The sequence below is a fragment of the Apium graveolens genome, chromosome 8 (assembly GCF_009905375.1).
Source record: "Apium graveolens cultivar Ventura chromosome 8, ASM990537v1, whole genome shotgun sequence".
NCBI classification, from domain to species: domain Eukaryota; kingdom Viridiplantae; phylum Streptophyta; class Magnoliopsida; order Apiales; family Apiaceae; genus Apium; species Apium graveolens.
The window spans coordinates 102,868,460-102,893,760 of record NC_133654.1 but is presented as its reverse complement, the minus strand read 5'-3'; the positions used below and the strand labels follow the sequence as shown (position 1 = coordinate 102,893,760).

Here is a 25,301-nt window from a genome sequence, read left to right as displayed (position 1 = left end):
ACGAAGTAAACACCGAATATATAGACCGATAGTCAAACAACAGGTCACGTATAACACATAATACATCACGTAATCAATGACATATCATTTATAAAGAAGTCTCGGGTCATAAATGTGCTTTCGGGTATTTAAAATAATTTTTAAAACATTTTTCGGATTTAAAACGGGTCGTTGGATCAATTTCGGGTTAATAAACAGGGTTCGGTTGGCCAATTCTGGCTCCGAAACAATTTTAGAATAATTATCGAGCCTTGAAAATAATTTAGAATAATATTTTAAAGCTCGAAACTATTTTTCAGAATTTTTAAATCATTTTTAATAATTAAATCTAATTAAATAATTAATTAAAAATCAATTAATAATTAATTTAAATCAATTAATCAATTAATTTTTGAATTAATTGACTAATTAATCAATTAAAAATTAACTGAAATTAATTAACTAATTAATTCAGATTTATTTGTGAATTAAAAATAATTTTCGGAATTAAAATAATAATTTTTAGAATTTTCAGAAATTAAAAACGAATTTTTATAATAAAAATAAATAAGAAATATGATTTTTAAACATTTTATAAACAGGAATCCTAAATTTGCAAAGTCTGCAAACCTCAGGGACCTAACTGCATCGTTTTCAAAAGTTGGGGTACCAAACTGTAATTTTCCAGCTCTTCGCCGGAAAACAGTCGGGTTCGCCGGAGAACACGTTCCCGGCGTCCTCACCCCACCAACACCTCCAGATCACATCTACACAACATCAGGAACACAACCATGCAATCAATTCATCCTAACAATCCCTGAGTTGGCCGGAATTTGGCCGTGAAGTTTTCCAGTTTCCGGCGAACATCGGAAAACTTCAAAACACAACTCCCTTCTCTACAGACCCCGTTGGTTCATGAAACTTATACGACTAGATTGCAAATTTCACAGAGAACACAACCCACTATAACACATCATCAATCTATCACAGAATAAGAAACCCCCAAATTTCAATTAAGAACATTCATACGGGTTATAAACCCTAATTTTAAAATTCGAAAATCAAACTCAAATTTGAACATGTTATTGAACTCCAAATCAGACGTATGACATATGAAAATCATCAGGAAAACAAGCTCTACAACATGCAATCATCAAATCATACAAACAATCATCCGAACAAAAATTCATATTTTTAATAAAATAAATTCGAAAATAAATAAATTTTTAGAAATTAAATCTTTGATTCTGCAGTGAAACAAAGCTCAGAATCTGATAGAACACCTCAAATCCTTCGTTTTGGTTACTCAAGCTTTAAAAACAGAGATCGGTAACGCCTTCGTTTTGCTGTTTGATTCTTAGAACAGTTTATGAATATAAGATTTTTCTCTGTAAAATTATATAATTATCTGTCTGCAATTGATTTTTATACGAAATAAAATACGGTAAAAGGCTATTTATAATTACGGAAAATTAGTATCCCGTTGGATCATTCCGGATATAAAATGGTACGTTTATTTATAAAAACTGATCCAAACGGTATCGGTTTTCGGGATAATTATCCAAATCAGTACAGCTTGTACTGCGGTCTTGGTCTCAGCACCCAGTTACACGTACTACGAAGTGATAATTGGGATAGTTTAATAAAAAGCTCCCGTTTATCGAAAATACGGGTTTTATTAATATACCGAAATGAATATTGTATCGAAAATGTTGTGCCGGGACCCGCGCAGGACAAACCGTACGCCGGATCGAAAAAGTCGAAACATGGAAAATGCTCGGAATATTACAATTAGGTTAGGAAGGAGTTCTCGGAAGAGTATCGGGTTCCAAAAACGTAACAACGGTTGACGTCGGTTGGTTCCCGTTTTTATAAAATAAATTTTAATTACCCGGAAAAAGATTTTAAAAATTTCATATGATTCTTATAAATCTATAAATCAACATAAAAATAATTAGGAAGATATGACAATTATTTATATTTTATTTTGGACATATAAAAATTAAAATACTCAATTAATATTATTTTTGAATATTCAAGTACATATATCACTTAACAATTAACTCACAAAATAGATACTGAACACACATAATAATTATTTAATATCAAAAATAATTACACGATATATCCCGGATATTACATCCTTCCCCCCTTAAAAGAATTCTGTCCTCAGAATCTCCTAAGAAAACAAATGAGGATACTTTTCTCTCATATCACTTTCTAACTCCCAGGTTGACTCTTCAACCTTTGGGTTTCTCCACAATACTCTTACTAACTTTATCACTTTATTCCTCAATACTTTCTCTTTTTCCTCTAAAATCTCTATTGGATTCTCTACATATGATAAATCTGCCTGAAGCTCTATTGGCTCATATTCTATTACATGCCTGGAGTCTGGATTATATTTCTTGAGCATCGATACATGAAAAACATTGTGAATGTGCCCCATGTGCGGAGGTAACGCCAATTCGTAAGCGACTTTGCCAACGCTCTTTAGGATCTCAAAAGGTCCGACATATCTTGGGCTTAGCTTCCCTTTCTTCCCAAACCTCGTTAGTCCTTTCCACGGTGATACTTTTAATAATACCAAGCTCCCTTCTTCAAATTCCATGTCTTTCCTTGACTGGTCTGCATATCTCCTCTGACGATTTTGTGCGGCTATTAATCTCTTCTGGATAATTTCAACAACTTCCTTTGTCTGTTGCACCAATTCAGGTCCGAGTATTTTGTGTTCTCCTACTTCATTCCAATATAATGGAGATCTATATTTGCATCCATAAAGGGCTTCATAAGGTGGCATTCCAATGCTGGCATGATAACTGTTGTTGTAAGTAAACTCTACCAGGGGTAAATGTTCGTCCCAACTTCCTTTGAAATCAATAGCACAAACACGTAACATATCCTCGATTGTCTGGATCGTTCTTTCACTTTGGCCATCCGTTTGGGGGTGATAAGCTGTACTCATATTCAGTCTTGTTCCCAAACATTCTTGAAAACTCTTTCAGAGTCTTGAATTAAACCTTGGATCTCGATCAAATACGATAGACACTGGAACTCCATGACGAACTACAATTTCTTTTAGGTACATATGGACCAACTTATCGAGCGAAAATCTTTCATTTATAGGCAGAAAATGAGCTGACTTGGTAAGTCTATCCACTATAACCCAAATGGCATCATGATTAGCTCTTGTCCTTGGTAATCCAACTATGAAATCCATGGTAATATGTTCCCACTTCCACTCTGGAATCTCCAATGGCTGTAGCAATCCGCTTGGTCTTTGATGCTCTACTTTAACTCTCTGACAGGTATAACATTTGCTAACCCATTCCGCAATTTCCCTCTTCATATCTGGCCACCAATAATTCTTCTTTAAATCTCTGTACATTTTGGTACTCCCTGGATGGATGGAATATCTTGAACTATGTGATTCTTGTAAAATTTCATTCTTTAACTCCGTCACTGGTGGAATCCAGATTCTAGATGAAAATCTCAAAATGCCTTGATCATCCTTCTGCGTGCATAATTCTTCACCTATTAAACGATTTATATCTTGATCCATTACATCTTTCTGACATTTCTTTATTTTCTCCAACAACTCCGGCTGGAAAGTCATACTGTACACTTTCGCTTTCCCAGGCTCGCAAACTCTAATTTCCAATTCCAATTTCTGAAATTCCTTATATATATCTTCAGGTACTGATAATTCATTTAACTTTTCCTTCCGACTTAATGCGTCTGCCACCACATTCGCCTTACCGGGATGATAATTAATCGAGCAATCATAATCCTTGATCAATTCTAACCATCTCCTTTGCCTCATATTAAGTTCCTTCTGGGTAAATATATATTTCAAACTTTTGTGATCCGTGAAAATCTCACACTTTTCTCCATACAAATAATGTCTCCAAATCTTCAAAGCAAAAACTATAGCTGCTAGCTCCAAGTCATGAGTAGGATACTTTTGTTCGTGTGGTTTCAATTGCCTTGACGCATACGCAATCACCTTGTCGTGCTGCATAAGAACACATCCTAATCCTTTGTAGGAAGCATCGCTATAAATTACGAAATTCCCTTGATTGTCTGGAAGTGACAAACAGGTGTTGTGATTAATCTCCTCTTCAATTCCTAAAAACTTTCTTCGCACTTGTCATTCCATATAAACTTTTCATTCTTTCGTGTAAGCTTTGTTAATGGTGTGGCAATCCTTGAGAAATTCTGAACGAATCATCGATAATATCCTGCCAATCCCAAGAAACTTCTTACCTCAGTGGGTGTTCTCGGTCTTTCCCAATTCGTAATTGCCTCGATCTTTGCTGGGTCCACTTTGATCCCTTCGTTACTGACTATGTGTCCTAAGAACTGAACTTCTTGTAGCCAAAACTCACACTTCGACAATTTAGCATATAACTTCTTTTTCCTTAAAATCTCCAAAGTTGTCCTTAAATGTTCCGCATGATCCTCCACCGTCTTTGAATAGATCAAAATATCGTTTATAAATACTATAACGAACTTGTCCAAATATTCCTTGAAAATTCTGTTCATCAGGTCCATAAACGCTGCTGGGGCGTTGGTCAATCCAAAAGACATCACTAAAAACTCGTAATGTCCATACCTTGTTCTGAAAGCTGTCTTTGGTATATCTTCTGGCTCAATCTTTAGTTGATGATATCCCGATCTTAAATCAATTTTGGAGAAGTACTTGGCTCCCTTCAATTGGTCAAACAGATCATCGATTCTGGGTAACAGATACTTGTTCTTGATTGTCAGCTTGTTGAGTTCCCTATAGTCAATGCACAGTCTCATGCTTCCATCTTTCTTCTTGACAAATAATACCGGGGCTCCCCACGGGGATACGCTGGGTTTGATTACTCCTTTTTCTAACAATTCCTGCAATTACTTTGCTAGCTCTTTCATCTCAACAGGCGCCATTCTGTACGGGGCTTTGGATACTGGTTCTGTTCCAGGTGCTAAGTCGATCGCAAATTCAATTTCTCTATCTGGAGGAAGTCCTGGCAATTCGTCGGGAAATACGTCTGGAAATTCATTCACTACTGGGATATCTTCAAGTTTTGTTGGCTCCTGACTTTTGTCAATCACGTATGCTACGAAATGCTCGCATCCTTGCCGTAGTAACTTCTTGGCTTGAATCATCGTTAAGAACTTCTTTACCTGCTTCTGTCCCTTGAACGTTACTATTCTTTCGTCTGGCATTTTCACCATTATTTTCTTATTTCGACAATCTATCTGAGCATCATGCTTAGATAACCAATCCATCCCTAATATCATATCAAATTCTCCTAACTTAAATGGTATCAAATCTACACAAAACTTACTACCAGAAATCTCAATCTCACAATTTCCACAAACTTGGTTTACAGTTACACGTTCTTGATTTGCTAATTCCACAGTCATTATTTCATTTAAGCACTCAACTGGACAGTTTAATTTACTAACAAAATCTTGTGAAACAAACGATCGAGTTGCTCCCGAGTCTATTAACACTTTGGCACATAAAGAATTCACATTAAGCGTACCTGCCACGACATCCGTATCCTGGATCGCATCCTTCACCGACATGTCAAAAACTCTAGCCCTTGAAGTCTCATTCACTGTTGGGGTAGATCCCATAATCCTCAATGCATTACTGACTGGGGCTGGTATCTTGCAATCCCTGGCCATATGTCCTGGCTTCCCACATTTAAAGCATATAAATCCAATGACTGGAACCTTCACTGCTGGATTCCGGATAGGCTGATCCTTATTTGCTGGCTGATTTCGGCACTCCCTTGAATAGTGCCCTTTCTGGTTGCATTTAAAACATACCACATTCAACTTGTTACAAACTCCTCCATGCTTCTTTCCACATACTTGACAGTCTGGAAAAGTTAATCTCAACTGATTCGGCAGATTCACATTAGCTGGACGATTGCCCTGGCCTCCGTCTCCTGCATTTTGTCTCCTGAAATTAAAATTTCTCCCTGGCTGAAACTTGCCCTTCTTAAAATTTGGAAACTTCCCTGTTTGTGACTGACCCTCACTTCCCTCAACTTTCCTTTTCTTGCTTTCCTTATCTTTCTGGAACATCTCACTCTCTGTCTCTGCGATCATAGCTTTCTGTACAACCCCGGCGTAGGTATCCAATTCAAAAATAGCTACTTTCCCCCTGATCCATGGCTTCAAGCCTTGCTGGAATCTCTTAGCTTTCTTTCTATCAGTATCAACATACGACGGCACATACCTTGACAATTCCTCAAACTTCCCTTCATAATCTGTTACCGACATATTCCCTTGCTTTAACTCTAAAAACTTCAGCTCCATTTGATCCTGAACAAACTGAGGAAAATACTTTTCTAAAAACAATTCCTTGAACCTTTCCCAACTAATAACATCTGTGCCTTCCAATGTCTTCACCATTTCCCACCAATAAGTGGCCTCATTCTTCAGATAGTAACTTGCAAACTCAACCTTCTGTTCCTCTTTCACTTTCACTAAGGCAAATGCCTTTTCTATTTCCTTTAACCAAACATTTGCTTCAATTGGCTTTAAGGAACCCTTGAATTCTGGTGGGTTTATTGCCTGAAAAGTTTTGAAAGTTACCTGGGGATTGGTCTGTCTCTGCTGTTGTTGTGCCAGGTGAACTGTTTGTTGGGCCAAGATTTGAAGAATCTGGGCTATTGCTGGGTCCATGGGTCCTGGGTTCACATTCTGGTTTGTATCATCTTGGTTGTTATTGTTGTTGTTGTTGGTTTCTTCATTATGGGTGTTGGTGCGGGTATTTCTTTTGGGAGGCATTTTCTGTAAATAATCAATCAATTTATTTAGCTTTTGAATCAAATATTTGTATAAAAGAAAGGTTTTGTAAAACAGGAATATCTCTTTTTGAAAACAGTTGTGACTAAATAAATTGCATGCTTTTTTACAGAATATAAACAGTTATGGAAAATAGGGCATATGGTATCACAGGGTATAACTGGTGCAATAAATAAGGTAAGGTAAAATAGGTGCAATAAAATAAATGACAGTGCTGGAAAGGAAAAAGGTACTGATATATATAGATCAAAAGTTTTAGGGTAGTACAAGCGTAAAGACGCTTCGAAAGTCAAAGCAAAAAGGGTACAACAACCTACTCACTAGTCAGCATCGCTAGTCTATAAATACAACTCAAAAGTCTTCTGATACACACTACACACTACTGTACATACTACATAATCATAACAACACTGCTCAGCATTTCCATCTCAGAATCTCTGGCTCATGGCAAATCTGGACCTCCTATCTCCTCAAGCTCCTCTAGAACCCACTTAGCCCACTCCACTAGGAAATCAGGGGTGATGTCCTCATGTGTAGCCTCAGCAATCCTCACAGCAGCTGCTCTACAAAACGCCTGGAGCCTCTCCCTAAGTCGCCTCTCACCACTCCCCATCTCTCTGGTACGCATGATATGCAATAACTCCTGGATCTGACCCTGTAGGAATCGCTGCTCCATAAGGCAAGCCTCAAACTGATGATATGGGACAGGATAGGGAGAGAACTGGAAAGGTACTCCTGTGACTGAATGACTAGTAAAGCCTGAATCAGCAGGTGGGGGTCCTCTGACAGGTGGCCTCATGCCTGGAGGTGGAATAGCCTGCAATGGTACGGGCTGCAATACCGGTGGAGGTAGAATAGCCAATGCTGGTGGAATCACAGGACGTGGATCCGATGCTGGTGCTCCAACTGAAGGCTCTGAGTGATCAGCTGATACGGGAACAAAAGAGTCGGCCATCTCTGCTATCTGAAATTATATCGTAATATAAGAATCTCGTACCACGATGCAAACTATACTAATACCGGTTATACCAAAGCACTCAACCTCTCAACGTTCTCTCATCCTATGCCTTACTTCTAATCTTAACCCTCTACCCATTCCCGTTATCCTAGGCTTGTGTCAGTGACTTATAACCTGTAGCTCTGATACCAAACCTGTGGCGCCCTCCAAACCCGGGTCAGAAGTTTGGGATCCACACACACATCTTAATTATAACCTTCTTATAACAATAATAAAGATAATAATAATATATGCAGTGACCCTACTTATCAACTACCACGGACCGCAACAGGTTAAAGTATGCACACAAGCCAAACACACTAATATATTACAAACCGTTCAAATCCCAACTATTTCAAACTCACACTGAGTATCAAACATTAATACAAACTTAAATTATCCCAAAAGAAGCCTACTAGCTCAGCTTCCTCAACCTGAACCCCTAGCTCTCGCGCTGGACTGGGGATCCTCGCTACCAACTGGTTCCTTTTTAACTGGAAAGAATATAAACAACATCGCACAAATGAGCTAACTAGCTCAGCAAGTCAAAATGACAAAACTGAGAATAATGATCATCAGGTGACTATGATTATGATATCAAGTGAACATTGGATTATGATTTAGAATTGGATATTATACTTTTAATTTAAAAGCCAAGGTTAGGCTGCTGATCAGTCACGCACTAACCCCGAGCAAGGCACACATCATTGCTCTAACTATTGGATCCAAGGCACACATTGGCCTAACTTGACCATTATATTGTCTGACCACGAATCTGGTCCACAATTTTATAAAAACAATCCAATTCTAACATAATAGCAGAATATGCAATAATAAACAATAACCAAAATCATTAACAACAATGAGTGTTTAACAATGAAAGGTTTTCAATCTTTGTAAGGATCAAATAAGTAGTTTAAAAGCTTGAACGCTGGGTAATGAAAGAATTGAATAACAAAAGAATCAATATTTCAGGGTTTCAAAGATTTGGGCTCTCCAAGCATAGGATACAATGGTTGAATGTACAAGTAATTCAGTTCAGTGTTTGGGATTTTGTTTGCATGTATTTATGGAATAGTATCGTATACTTGAGGTTCGAGTTTGGGTTTACAATAATCAATGGCTTAGAAAGAATATGGTTCATGGCTCAAGAACAATAACTGAAATCAGGGTTTAGGTTTCCGTGCTTCAAAGCACTTGCAATGTCAACAAGACTATCAAGAATTACAATGTCTCGAGAAAGTTCAGAACACTTGCCTGGTATTAGCTTACTACTCTGCACTGACTTCCAATCACAACCGTCTTACTCTTCAACTATCTGTTTTCCTTTCCTACGTCTTGCCTTTTCTGCTCACATATCATAAGTATCTATCAATCATCAACTCATAGAGTTTTATTCAACACACACTTCTATATACCCTTCGTTTTACCCAAATCCGATTAACGGATTGAAATCTATGCAATAACGAAGTAAACACCGAATATATAGACCGATAGTCAAACAACAGGTCACGTATAACACATAATACATCACGTAATCAATGACATATCATTTATAAAGAAGTCTCGGGTCATAAATGTGCTTTCGGGTATTTAAAATAATTTTTAAAACATTTTTCGGATTTAAAACGGGTCGTTGGATCAATTTCGGGTTAATAAACAGGGTTCGGTTGGCCAATTCTGGCTCCGAAACAATTTTAGAATAATTATCGAGCCTTGAAAATACTTTAGAATAATATTTTAAAGCTCGAAACTATTTTTCAGAATTTTTAAATCATTTTTAATAATTAAATCTAATTAAATAATTAATTAAAAATCAATTAATAATTAATTTAAATCAATTAATCAATTAATTTTTGAATTAATTGACTAATTAATCAATTAAAAATTAACTGAAATTAATTAACTAATTAATTCAGATTTATTTGTGAATTAAAAATAATTTTCAGAATTAAAATAATAATTTTTAGAATTTTCAGAAATTAAAAACGAATTTTTATAATAAAAATAAATAAGAAATATGATTTTTAAACATTTTATAAACAGGAATCCTAAATTTGCAAAGTCTGCAAACCTCAGGGACCTAACTGCATCGTTTTCAAAAGTTGGGGTACCAAACTGTAATTTTCCAGCTCTTCGCCGGAAAACAGTCGGGTTCGCCGGAGAACACGTTCCCGGCGTCCTCACCCCACCAACACCTCCAGATCACATCTACACAACATCAGGAACACAACCATGCAATCAATTCATCCTAACAATCCCTGAGTTGGCCGGAATTTGGCCGTGAAGTTTTCCAGTTTCCGGCGAACATCGGAAAACTTCAAAACACAACTCCCTTCTCTACAGACCCCGTTGGTTCATGAAACTTACACGACTAGATTGCAAATTTCACAGAGAACACAACCCACTATAACACATCATCAATCTATCACAGAATAAGAAACCCCCAAATTTCAATTAAGAACATTCATACGGGTTATAAACCCTAATTTTAAAATTCGAAAATCAAACTCAAATTTGAACATGTTATTGAACTCCAAATCAGACGTATGACATATGAAAATCATCAAGAAAACAAGCTCTATAACATGCAATCATCAAATCATACAAACAATCATCCGAACAAAAATTCATATTTTTAATAAAATAAATTCGAAAATAAATAAATTTTTAGAAATTAAACCTTTGATTCTGCAGTGAAACAAAGCTCAGAATCTGATAGAACACCTCAAATCCTTCGTTTTGGTTACTCAAGCTTTAAAAACAGAGATCGGTAACGCCTTCGTTTTGCTGTTTGATTCTTAGAACAGTTTATGAATATAAGATTTTTCTCTGTAAAATTATATAATTATCTGTCTGCAATTGATTTTTATACGAAATAAAATACGGTAAAAGGCTATTTATAATTACGGAAAATTAGTATCCCGTTGGATCATTCCGGATATAAAATGGTACGTTTATTTATAAAAACTGATCCAAACGGTATCGGTTTTCGGGATAATTATCCAAATCAGTACAACTTGTACTGCGGTCTTGGTCTCAGCACCCAGTTACACGTACTACGAAGTGATAATTGGGATAGTTTAATAAAAAGCTCCCGTTTATCGAAAATACGGGTTTTATTAATATACCGAAACGAATATTGTATCGAAAATGTTGTGCCGGGACCCGCGCAGGACAAACCGTACGCCGGATCGAAAAAGTCGAAACATGGAAAATGCTCGGAATATTACAATTAGGTTAGGAAGGAGTTCTCGGAAGAGTTTCGGGTTCCAAAAACGTAACAACGGTTGACGTCGGTTGGTTCCCGTTTTTATAAAATAAATTTTAATTACCCGGAAAAAGATTTTAAAAATTTCATATGATTCTTATAAATCTATAAATCAACATAAAAATAATTAGGAAGATATGACAATTATCTATATTTTATTTTGGACATATAAAAATTAAAATACTCAATTAATATTATTTTTGAATATTCAAGTACATATATCACTTAACAATTAACTCACAAAATAGATACTGAACACACATAATAATTATTTAATATCGAAAATAATTACACGATATATCTCGGATATTACAGCGCAGATCGGCAACTTATTGACAATGATTCAGATATTACCTGATGAGTCACAAGGAAATGTCTTCACAGACATTAAAAGGGAACTTTGATCTTTATGCTAAATTCGTTGAATCATTGTTTACCTTCCCAGAATTCAAATCTGGAACCCTAAAAGGGAAACTAGCAACTTGTAGATTATGACTCAGATTCATCTGACGAGTTTAACAAGGATGGGGATTTGCGAACTCCCATTGCACCACCTGTGACCTCCTTAAGGATGGCTAAGGTGATTTTCCTTGCAGGTACAGCTGGTATATGGAGCTATGAGAGGAGTGATACACTTGTGAGAAAGAGTGTAAACACGAGTGGAGAGAAGAGTGAAACACATGTGAGGTACACTAAACAGAATCACACACTCACAGTGAGGAAGAAAGAGAAACTACTTGTTATTTCTTTTCCAACCAAGTGAATATGAGAACTCCTTCAGACGACGGCATACATTCCTTCTTTAATGGGGAGATAAAAACTTAAGTAATAGTTTGGAGGATTCCTCAACTAAGGGGGAGAAATAGCAGGGAGGAAGAAAAAGATCATATGTACACTACACCACACCATTGTTGTTTGTAACTACGGATCCTATTGTACGGGAGAGGTGGTAAACACAAGGTGATTTTCTAGTAAGGGAAGAAGCTGTTTTCAAAAGGGGAGTACCATTGGCTTATATCTGCGGATCCTATTGTACGGGAGGGGTGGTAAATGAAGGTGATCTTCTTTAATCAGTTGATTCTCATATGGGGAGAAATAAGAGAGATATGGGCTTCTCAACAGGAAATGTGGTTGTACAAGTGAAGATGGAACTACTTGAAGATATGTTCAGTCTAGAGGAACATTTTATTTGGAAGCTGGAAAATTTTATATTTATTCCAGAAACTTTTCTACTATTTACTTTGCATTTCTTTTTATATCCTTTTCTTATTTGTTAGTTGAGTTATCCTCTAGGTATTTGTGTGTTATTGTCTAACAAACAAATAGGGGGAGATTGTAAGTCATATGTCATAGGCCTATTTGTATATTCGAGGATTCAACTCAACTCAAATAAGAATGTAATAAGTAAATAGTGGATCTAGCGTCAAAGAGATCTCGCAGAGTAACATCTGTCAGAGGATTCAGAAACAAGGTTCATCTACAGACTTGAGGAGTTAATTCACTGGAAGAAGCTCAAGAAATTGATCAAGCCTCAGTGATGCAAATCAAGATTGCGGATTTAATCAAGTGACAGAGATCTCTTCAGAGTATCAATTAATTACAAGGATTTAATCTGAAGAAAATCATAGTTGTCAAAGTCAAGATATGAAGAAACGTCACGGAAGTTAGTCACTCATGAACCAGACAGTACATCGAGTGTCAACATTGAAGTGGTGGAATTGATTCATAATTTTGAGTGATTTTCAGAAGATATTCAGAAGAATGGTTGCTGCTCAAGGTTAGTATTAATTCTTTATTAATTAATTAAGTCATATAATTTAATTAAGAAAATAAATTATATCCGCAAAGATTAATTTATTGATTAATTGAATTAATTAATTCTGAATTAATATTAAGAATTTTCAGAATTTAAATTGGTTTAAAAATCTGTTTAATTCAACAAAGACAACTGATTGTATTAGTATGACAATCGGTATGACAATCAATAGTCATACCGAAAGTCATGCTAATTCAAAAGTATTGTCTTACCAGAATTATTATAGGATTTAAATCTATTTATTTTCAACAAAAACAATCTGTTTGAACTACTATGCCAATCGGTATGACAATTGATTGTCATACCGAAAGTCTTGCTAGTTCATTCTGATTGTCTTGCTAGTTCTAAAACAATAGTCCTACCGAAAGTTCTACTGGAATTTGATAGTCCTACCGATAGTCTTGCTGAGCCAAAGAGATTGTCATTCTAGTTCATTTCAGTTCGGCTGTTGATTAAAAAGAAGCAGACAAGCAGCAGTTCATATATTCAATCAATCAACACAGAACAAGAACACAACAGAAATAAAAGCAAAACATTTTATTCTTCTCTGCAAAACTTCAAGATCAATTTCTAGATTGTAAAGTTAAATCCAATCAACTAGAAATCTTTATCTTGTTCTTGTGTAACAATCTAGCGGATCAAAATCCCTAGAACTTAATCTCAAATCGCGTTTAGCATTTGATTCTAATTATTAAAAAAATAGAAAAAGTTCATGTCGAATTTATTCTAAATTTGTGATAATTAATTTGAGATTAATTCCTTGTAATCGATACAGTTGTTGTAACACCTTTTAAGTTTAATAATATTCTTATTTAACTTGAATTTTGTTTCACATTTTTTATTCCGCATTTAATTCGATTATTCGGTACTGTTTGTATTCAACCCCCCTTCTACAAACACATTGGGACCTAACACTTAAAATCCGTGCTTCTCACTCAAAATACAATTTGTGTTTCCTGTCCAATGTCTAAAGTTACTAGGCTGCCTTTTTCTATGAGTACATCCCATGCTTCTGAGTCATTTGAACTACTACACATCGATATCTGGGGACCGTATAAAGTCCCTTATAATGCAAAATGCAGATATTTCCTTACACTCGTAGATGATTTCTCTCGAAACACTTGGGTTTATCTACTTCATCTTAAATCTGATGCTCTTGAACATCTTAAAAAGTTTTTGAATTATGTGTCCACCCACTTCCACAAACCTGTTAAGTTCATTCGCTCTGATAATGCCTTGGAATTCACCTCGGCTGCTTGTCATAAGTTCTTCTCAGACAATGGGATTCTACACCAAACCTCTTGCCCCTATCGACCTCAATAAAACGCTCGTGTTGAGCGGAAACACCGCCATATCTTGGAAGTTGCTCGAGCATTACGCTTTCATGCTGGCTTACCATTGGATCTTTGGGGGGCTTGTGTTTTAACAGCTGTTCACTTGATAAACAAGCTTCCTACCCCAGTTCTGCAACACAAATCACCTCATGAAGTATTGTATAAAGAATTGCCAGGGTACGACCACTTGAGAGTATTTGGATGTTTGGCGTTTGCTTACAATCCCTCTCCACCTACTGATAATTTTGAGCATCGTGGCATGCCCTGTATTTTTCTTGGATACCCTCTTGGCCAAAAGGCTTATCGGTTGATGAATCTCATGACCAAACAAGAATTCACCTCTAGAGATGTCTTATTTCGGGAATCTATATTTCCTTTTCACTGGGACTCCTCTATAAAATATATGCAACCCATTCCTCCATCAATGCCTGATTTGAGTGATGACTTCTATGACAATGATAGTGAATTAAACCTCCCGGGCTCACCACCAATTACATCTCCTGTTGTGTCATCTTCAACTTCACCTTCTACCACCTCATCACCTGCTAGTGTTTCCCCCGTCACAGTACGGAGATCCAGCAGACCTCATACTAAGCCACAATGGTTTCAAGACTTTGATGCAAATTATACAACTCATTCTATCTCTAATTTGGCTTTCACCGCAATTGATACAAGCTTCAACTGTTTTTTCTCCACGGTTACCACACAACAAGATCCTGTCTCCTTCAATCTGTTGTGACTAGTGAAGCCTGGGTCAGTGCTATGAATCTGGAATTGGATGCATTAGAACTAAATAACACTTGGGAGATTGTCCCTTTGCCCCAAGGAAAACGACCTATTGGTTATAAGTGGATTTACAGAACTAAGTTTAAACCGGACGGTACTGTGGACAAATACAAGGCTCGACTGGTTATATTGGGCTGCCATAAAAAATAATGAGTCGATTTTTTTAAAACTTTTGCTCCGGTGGCGAAGCTTACTACTGTACGAACTATTCTGGCTGTGGTTGCGATTCAGAACTGGAACACACAACAAATGGATGTATCAAACGCCTTTCTTCACGGAGAACTCTCTGAAATTGTTTATATAAAATTTCCAAAAGGGTACAGTGGTCTGGGAAGTCGAATTTTTGTCAACATGGAAGTACCAGAGATTCCATCTTCTTTGGTCTGCAAATTGAAGAAGTCACTCTATGGGCTTCGACAAGCTCCAAGACTGTGGTTTTCTAAACTATCTTCTACATTGCTTGACATGGACTATCAGCAGTTTAAAACAGATTACAGCCTCTTTAGTAAGCACACTTCATCTTCTTTCACTTTAATATTAGTCTATGTCGATGACTTATTGTTGTGTGGAAGCTGCATATCTTCAATCAATAATTTGAAATCTCTGCTCTCCCAAAATTTTCATATGAAAGATTTGGGTCAACTTCGATATTTTCTTGGTTTAGAGATAGATCACTCAAATGATGGGATTTTTATTAGCCAGCATAAGTACACAATTGATATTTTTAAAGGAGCATAATCTTTTGAATGTAAGACCACTGCAGCTACCCCTGGATGCTCACATAAAGTTGACACCTGACTTGGGGGATCCTTTACCTAATCCTTTGGTGTATCAACGTTTACTTGGTCAACTGATTTATCTCACAATCACGAGACCTGATAATTGCTTTAGTGTACAGTTGATGTCTCAGTATACTAATAAACCAACTACAGTGCGTTTACAAGCTGTATACAGATTGTTGAGATACTTGACAGGATCCACATCTCAAGGCATCTTATTAGCCTCAAACTCTGCTGCAAAGTTGACTGCGTACTGCGATAGTGATTGGGCATCTTGTCCTGTGTCTCGCAGATCGACAACAGGCTACTGCATTTTTTTAGGCAGCTCTCCTATCTCCTGGAAATCTAAGAAGCAATCTGTGGTATCCAGATCCTCAGCTGAAGCTGAGTATAGGGCATTTATTATCTGTGGAAATCTAAGAAACTACCTGCTAAGTCACATGGTTGTCAGCATTATTAAAGGATCTCGGCTTGAAAAACATCCCTCCAACAGTCCTAAACTGTGATAATAAAGCTGGGTTAGCTATTGCAGCTAACCCTATATTGCACGAGAGGGCAAAGCACGTAGAGCTGGACTGTCACTATGTGCGTGATCAACTCAAGGCTGGCACTATCAAAACTGCTCATGTTTCATCACAACAACAGGTGGCTGATATATTCACGAAACAACCCCCAATGTAGCTGCACAACTCACATCTACACAAGCTCACAGTCTCATCCAAGGATTCCTCTGTGGCTTGAGGGGGAGTATTGAGAAAATACAATAGTATTTTCTTATTATTTTTATAATTCAGTTTATCATGTATTTTCCTTGCCTTGCTGTCCTATTAGAACGTTGTGGTTGTTACGTGGGGACTAGAATAATTTTGTGGCCACCTAGTTTGTCCTCTAGTTAGTCTTTAAATGAGCTGTAGCTCCTGAAATATAAATCAGAGTAAACATTATACCTTTCCAAACTTCTGGATAAGGATCAACTCTCAATACAATTCTCTGCATTTGCTTTTTGTCAAGCTATTTGTGTGCCTGTTTACAGGCTACTTCATTGATTTCATTATAAAAAACTGTAAAACAGACCTTCATGTATTCTGGCAGTTGGTCCAACTCAGCAGAATTCCATCTAATCAAGCAACACCACCCGGTTATATGTCAAAATCTCCGCCCATAAACCATAAAGAAAGAAGAGCTTAGTTGACAGACAACTTTGATTTAAACACCTTAGTGTCATGTAAAATTAACACTTTAGATATATTCACTAGATTGTGAACTTGAATCATTAATGCAAACTTTGAAGCTTAACGTAAAAAAAACATTTCTTTACCTTTTTGTTAATTTTGTCAACAATTCAAGTTCATCCAAACTAGCATAGACATCGTAAATATCATCGATAGTGGTTATCAGAGCAGTGATAGTGGCGAGCACCCTCCTCCCATATCCAAACTCAGGCCTCGAGTTGAAACCCATACCCCAGCAGAAACACTCCATCACCCTTTCTCGAGCAAAACTTAAATTATCACCGAACTTTATGCCCTTCCACCAGCTATTATAAATTAGATTGAAATTTATGATTTAATAGACAGAGAGTTGAAGTTTGGAGGGGAAAAAGGTTCATAAACAAAACAAGCAAGCTGGTACCTTGGCATGTGTTTCAGATCATCTTGGTAAATTGACTGCACCATGTTGTAGTCAAGTTTTGCAAAGTCAAGCTCATGAGGATTATTTATATCTTCCCATGTGCCATAGAAATCAATGAACCATCTCGCTTCATGCTTTATTTCCCGCCAATGCAGGGGGAGCTCCAATGCATGACTAATAAGTTCACCAAGTTTTTCATCTATGCTGTTGTCATTATTATTTATGTAATCTTTTAAATTTTTCTCAGCTGTAAAATCTCGTGCTTGGTCCATAATATTCTCACCCTTTGTTGAAAGATGTGATGCCTCGTATAAGTATAACATACCCTTTATGTCTTCGCTGAGGCTCGCCTTGAAGTTTCCCGACTTGCATATAAAACCCTTAAAAACGTCTGCAAGTTGTAATTAATGGAGTTCCATAAGTTGCTACCAATTCTAACGAGTACGTAAAATTATGAACAAAACAATTAACTAAAGAGAAAACAGCGTACCCTGAGTGACTTCAAAGTTATGTTGTCGTAGGAGTCTAAATTTCAGAGACGTGGCATAAAGATCTTGACAGTCCCAATTATAATTGTTGAGTAACCAGCTCATCTAAAACCTTAAGGTGTTAGAGGAAGACCCCAATGAGATCATATATTTAACAATAATTATCAATGTTGTTGCATACAGCTTCGAGGATTATCTTGATCTCATCTTCAAAGTGATGACCAACTCCAAGTCGTTGAATTGAATCAACCAACTCAAGTTTGTGGAAGCTGTTTGTGTCGGTTGTGTTGAGAAGCATCCTCACATTTTCCTTCAAATCACTTGCATGCTTACTGCAAATTTCTGCCTGCATGTAGAGTATGTAAATTTCGTTTGTATATTACATTATAAATAAACAGACGAACATGTAATTGATGTTAAACATGATATTTCCACCCCCACCTTGAAATTACTGCTAAGAGACTGCAGAGAGTTATAATCCCAAATGGAAGGAGGATAATTTCCGGATCTCCTAACATTTATTTTCTCATCACTAGTAACATTTTCGCTACTCAGTAGTGCAGCATCATCACTACTGCACCGGACAATAGTACTAGTTTTAAAAACTTTTGGCATAGTGCAAGACGGCTTCATAATAGTAAAACAAGGTTTAAGCACAGAACGAGTTGAAGAGAAACTGGAGCCAAAACTCATAGTTGTAAGGGCCATTACAAATGCTCGGTAGTATAATTAAATATATAATTTATGTTGGTAATGCTTCTGTTGTGCAAATAACCGAATAATCTCTACCTCTCTTGATATAGAGATTCAAGAGAACTTGAAGTTCTTTACTGGAATTTTAGTTTAAGTTAGTCAAATATCAACAACAGGAAGTAGATTTTTTTACTTGCAGTTAAATGATAGGCTAAATATTTTTCTAACATTTTGGATTAATTACTTTCCCAATTGTCTCCAACGTAGCAAACGGATCATGATTGACAGCACCAAACATCAGGTGGGATGTGATGCCTGTTGGTCATATGATTAAATACTCCATCCATCCTAAAAACAAACTTTTCTCTTTATGTATTAGTAGTCGATAGCTGCATAAACAGTATAAAAAATCAAAATAAAAAAAATATGTTGGGACGGAGGGAGTACTAACTTACAACAGCACTTTGTTAATAATTGACAAATTATAGTTGTAAATTTTTTTCACAACTACGTAACAATTCAAAACCACTAAATGTGCTAAAAATTATGATACCGGGAGTTCATATAATTTGTCAATGAATTAATATATATATTTACTGTATTGCACAATAAATCAAAAACAAAAGTGGAGAAACAAGATATGATAATTGGGTAGATAGAAGTCAATTATTGAATTAAAAAGAGTGTAAATACTCCATTTTATTTTTAACTAAAAACAATAAATAAAAGAAGAATTAACGAAAGAAGGGGCTTTTCATAATACATTTAAGGGTGGTTTGTTTCAAGACGTGTATCTGGTTGGAATTAGAAATGAGTTTAGAGCCGTACAGTAATGAGATATATATCATATATGATATTATGTGTTTGTTTTTTGTTGAGTGCTTTAATAAATATTTCTAATTTAAAATATGTTAAATCAATAATTTTAATTTAATTAAAATATTATTTTATTATTATTTTAAAATATTTTATGTTCATAGATTTATTTCAATACAAAATATTAATATTTAATTGCTTAAATAAAAATTAAAATAGTGAAATAAAAGTTGATACTCATACTTATATCTCATACCCACCTCCTTACTTGGATGGATATGAAAAACCATATTTTGGGATTTAAGGAATGACTATGATTTTTTTTTTAAAACTAAACTCCAGGTAGGGGTTAGAATGGTTAAAACCAATACATAGATTGAGAATGTGGCGAACCAAACACCGGATGAAAATGGAGCCTGATGTTTTTACAAGTGTTTTCAGCTGTTCTGTATTGAGAATTTGTGCTTAATTGGGTAATTTTTAAACATCAATTACCCTAAAAAAATCCTAGATATGGGCGTTTATATAAAAAACAATTCGGCACCTAGCAACTTGTGTATATTTTGGAATTATTTAGTAATAAAAAATACAAATAATAAAATAATTAGATTTCATATTATGTATTACAGACAGTACTTATCTTTTAATCTAAATGACTGATCAGCTTAATTAGGTCCCCTTTCCCAAAACTATGTCATCTGTGATGTTTAATGCTGTTAAAAAAATCTCCGACAAGGGACTGATACTCTAGTATCGAAAGTAAAATTAATCAAAGTTTCAAACCTCATGAATTTCTTTAAAAAATATAATTTATGACTTAAATTAAAAATTGTCATATAAAATAATATTAATATAATAACTTATAAATTATTTATGTGTTTCGAAAATTTTACGTATAAAATATTTATAATTTGATAATGTTTTTGGTAATCTTATATTTAGGAGAAAACATTATATGTTGAACAAAAAAAGAAATAAACTCTTACGCCCTTAATTAGTGTAGATATAAATCTTGAATTTAACATATTTAAATGCAAACTAATTGATAATTGTGCGAAATACGGACCCAAAATTAAAAATAATAATATCACATTATTATTTGCATAAAACTAAAACTCATAATCCGTGCAAAACACTACAACAAATCTGGCCATTTACGACGGTTTTTTTGAACTGAAATCGTCGTAATTGAGCCATTTATGACGGGAAAAAATCGTCGTTTTTGGTGGAGTAGTAAGTTCATTTTTTCGTCACAACATATAATTGCGTCGCAAGTTAGGAAGTAGGGCCCAGATACTCAATAAAATAATAAATCTAATTACGACGTAATTTATCGTCGCAAGATACCAGAATACGACGAACAATAACGTCGTAAGTTATGTACTTACGATTGAAAAAACGTCGGATATTACTTTACGGGACCCACTTTTAATAAGATAAAACATAATTTACGACAGAAAAAAATGTCGTAAGTTAGAAATTTCCGACAGAAAAAACGTCGTATTTTAGAAGGTGGGACCTACAAGCTTGAAAATAAAAATTCAAAAAAATTAATATGAAAATATATACATTACGACGGAATGTTTGAAGAACAACCGTCGTAAGTTTGTTTTTCCAGAATAACCAAATACTAATTTTTCAGTATCCAGCCATTTTCGGCTTCCAATTTAAATTCTAAACCTGCCAAAATCTTATACAATCGCAAACTCAAAATAAACTCTAAAACTGCCAAAAGACAATAAACATTTATTAAAACAAAATACACGATTATCATTGTATTAAGTTTTATCAATAATTCTAAATCAAACACATTACATAATTACATTCTTTACGTCTAACTCAGAAGTAACTTATATTCTGGTAACATGAATGCCATGCTCTTAAATTAGGCGCCCAGGGAAATATTCGATTGACTACTGCTGTCTTAATTCAAATATAGCTGATGAACTTGTCATGCAATCGAAATCGAAACCTGAAATATATAGTACTAATTCAAATATATTTAAATACAGATCTAAATATAATAGATAAAATGCTGTTAAAATATGTAGTTAAAAAAATAAAAGTTAAAATGTAATTCTAAAATTTCACCGTATAGTTTTAGTTATGTATGCACCTAATTATTTACTTATACAAATATGACATTTTAACTTATTAATATGATTATTTTAAAGTAAATTGACGGTTGGATGTTGAGCAATGAATAAAAATTGAAGGAAAATAAAATTTACAGGGAGTAGAAGTTAATTTTTGTCAGTTGAGATTTTATTACATAAAATTTTATAAATAGTTGAATAAATTTTTAGTGAGTAACAAGACGTTTATTAGTATAGATAGTTGATAGTTGATAACTTGAAACACGGGACCGAAACTAAAAATATCGATTTAATATTTGTAGAGAGTTATTCATAATATATGCGAAACACGAATTTAAATTAATATATTAATATAAAATAGTTATGTGTTTAAAAAGAATCGAATCAGTTATGAAATTTTTCAATATAATTCTAGTTTTGCATTGTTTTACTTGATATAGAAATCTAATATATTAGTTTTATTTTTATGAAACGAATTGTATCTCTATCATACGAACCAAATATCTGTTTTTTAGATAATTTAATATTAATTAATATTATTTGATAATTATCTTATAATAAGTTTTTTCAATATAGTTTATTTATTATTACCTGATTATCGATAAAAAATTAATTTACAAATTAAAAGTAAATAGATGTTATTAAACTTAATTTAATATTACTTAATATAATCTAAATACAACCCATAAATTTATTATTGTTAAAATATGTTTTTAATTTTAAGTAAATAAACGTTGTGATGGACAGTAACGAATACGATCGTTAAATCAATAATTTTCAATTTAAAAGTTAATAAATGTTACTAAAATCATTTGTTAGTACTTAATTATTTTTAAAATAATATTATCCAATTTAAAATTAAACTGACACTAGGATTGACACTAACTAATAGAAAATAAAGTTTACAAAGAATAAAAGTCAATTCGTGTTAATAGTTTAATTTGCGGTTAATAGTTTTTCAAAATAAAAGTAAATATGTTATTATACTTAATTTAACGTAACTTAATAAATTTTTAATAGAATTTATAAATAAATAAAGTTTACAAAAAATATAAGTCAATTCGTGTTAATAATTTACTTAGTAGTTTGCAAAGAAAATAAAAATTTACAAAGAATGTAAGTCGATTTGTGTTAAAAACAAAGTTTATAGAGAATAGAAGTCAACTTATATGAGTACTGTACCGGTACTTTGGTACTTTTAGCACCAAATTATACATGATTTCGTTTATTAATAAAGATTATAGATAATGTAGATTATTAACCAAATTTGACTTGATTAACAGCCATATTTAGAAAAAACAAAGGAAAAGAAAACACACACAACTTTTTTCCAGCAACTTTTTTTAGCAAAACCCTACATTTAATTCCCATATTGTGCAATGCACGGGCATGTTCTATATTACGTGAATTGATGTTATTTTAATTATAATTATTGATGATATATTGATGTTTGTTCTTGATAAATCGATTAACTAAATATATTCTTATGAAATTGAGATCGATGGCTTACTTAACGTATTTTTTCTCAAAATGAATATGCGGAAACAAAATTGAAATATAAGCTTCAAATATAATACAAATGTCACATATTTCTAATAAAAATAATTACAACTCATAAGTGACAACTCATCATAAAAATGATATTTTACGAAGTTAATTAAATAGTTATTATATTTGTTTATATTATACAATTAGTGATACAAAATACAATGAATACAAGGTAATTTTTACTTTACATAGTAGAAGATGTCATGATTGAATATGAAAGCCAACATATTGATATAATATTGTACAATTGACACTACGAGGATATTTTTCAATATACTTCATTTTTTATGATAAATATATTAATAACTAGGTCAATAATCCATGGTTATAGAAATTGAAAAATTTACTAAATCGGTTGAATTATCGATTTGCAATTTAGCAAAAATCGGGAATTTATCAAAATGTTAAATCGGAATAAAATTGGATATATTTTTATATTCTTTTTATTATATATAAGTAAAATAATAATACTTGAGATGTGTAAAATTGGCATATTGTCATTTTTACATCCATACCAAGGTATAACATTATTTTGTGTGCATTATTCATTAAAATAATAAGAGTCTTAATAATCTTTACATCTCTCTCTTCTTCTTTCCTTATCTTTCCAGTATCTATTCGGTGGTCATCTGGTTTCCTTATTTAGAATCGCCGCTCTTCACCAGCTCAATGTTGAGTATATTTCTTCTTCCTTTTGTTCTCTTTAAAGTCTAAAATCGTGTGTTTGATTCGTCAAATTTTGGCCGGAAAATCGCCGATTTTGAAATCGCTGATTCTAACGAAAAATGACAAAAATGTTTTATGCTCCGATTTTACTCTATAATATCGTTTGGTTGCTTTTTAGCGATTTATCGTCGAAATTGTCAATTTTTGTAACACTGTAGTAATCTTATAAATCTTTTTACTTATACCTCTTTAAAAATCTTTAAACTAGTTAATGTAAGAAAATGATTCATTTTACTATTGTAAAATATTGATATAACCGCAATGAACTTGATATTTTAATATAAATATATATTATCATATATATTCAAAATCTTCAAACCTATATTAATTTATATTCAATTTGGCCATATAATTAAAATCTCAACTTTATTATAAAACCCCCTCTCACGAGAGTCTTTTATTAGTATAGAAAGAGATCATTTTTTATATTTCTTTAGTTTAATGCTTGATACACTAACATTGTCATTTTCAGATTAGCTAACATATAAATTTATTTTCGAAAATATTTTTTTTATAGAGTCTTCAAAAAAATTAAGAATTTAGTATATATATATAGGCAAATATTATTAAATTTTCGATATCTAATTATAGGTTGTTAATATTCAATGATAAATGGTATTATATATAAAATTATTAATATTAATGAGTTAGATGTAATTTAAATATGACAATTATTTATATTTATTACTAATGAGTAATAATGACTTAGGTGTAATTAATACATGGTATTAAATTTGATAGTTATTTATATTTATTATTGAGAGGTAAATTAGTAATTTTAAGTGAAATAAAATGTCTTATACAACTCCCTAATTGCTCTATTGTATAAATAATATATTTGGTGAACATTAAAAAAAACTTTTGGGAGTTGGACTAAATTGACAACCGGTTGAATAGCTCAAATAGGTAAGATCTCTATCATCTACATAGGTAAGAGAAATTATAAGAACATGTACTCATTTCTAAGGCAATAACTCATATTTGTCAAAAAAAATCACAACCTATTAAGCAAAAAAAAACTTAGCAAAAAAAATGAAAGAAAAGAAAAGCACCACCATATCCTTTGCACTTTCCACAATTAAAATGAAATAGTGCACAAGCAGCCCTATTCAGCTTAAAATGAAAAAAAAAACTACAACATTGCAATTTCCGCATTTTAATGCAAATAGGGTAGATTATTGACAAAGATTGACGTACTTAAGCCTTATGGAGAAAGAAAACAAATGAAAAGAAAACTAACAAAACCCTATTTCAGAAAAAAAGCTACAAACCCTGCATTTCCCACAATGAAATCAAATTGGTGAAGATTAAGAAGAAACTTCTCGGAGTTGGGCAAAAATCACAACCCTATTATTCTAAAAAAGCATACTGTTGTCGTTTAAGGAAACATGCAATTATAGTCAAAGAACAACATACAGTTGTCTTTTGCAGAATTTTATATTGCTTGAAATAAAATTTTATAAATTGTGATAAGATTCTATAATAGAATTAATGTTTTTCACGCACGTCCATATGTACTTCTATATT

General features: G+C 33.6%; 1 protein-coding gene across 1 annotated transcript; it reads right to left on the bottom strand.

The window, feature by feature from the left end:
• Positions 1-7,013: 7,013 nt before the first annotated feature.
• LOC141678372 (terpene synthase 10-like) lies at positions 7,014-18,693 on the bottom strand. Its single transcript, XM_074484673.1, has 7 exons — positions 18,337-18,693; positions 18,077-18,241; positions 17,898-18,000; positions 17,408-17,798; positions 17,094-17,312; positions 16,850-16,892; positions 7,014-7,756 (listed from the first exon to the last, which is right to left on the bottom strand). The coding sequence occupies exons 1-7, from the start codon at positions 18,601-18,603 to the stop codon at positions 7,235-7,237; spliced, it is 1,710 nt and encodes a 569-aa protein (XP_074340774.1). The 5' UTR covers positions 18,604-18,693; the 3' UTR covers positions 7,014-7,234.
• Positions 18,694-25,301: the final 6,608 nt, after the last annotated feature.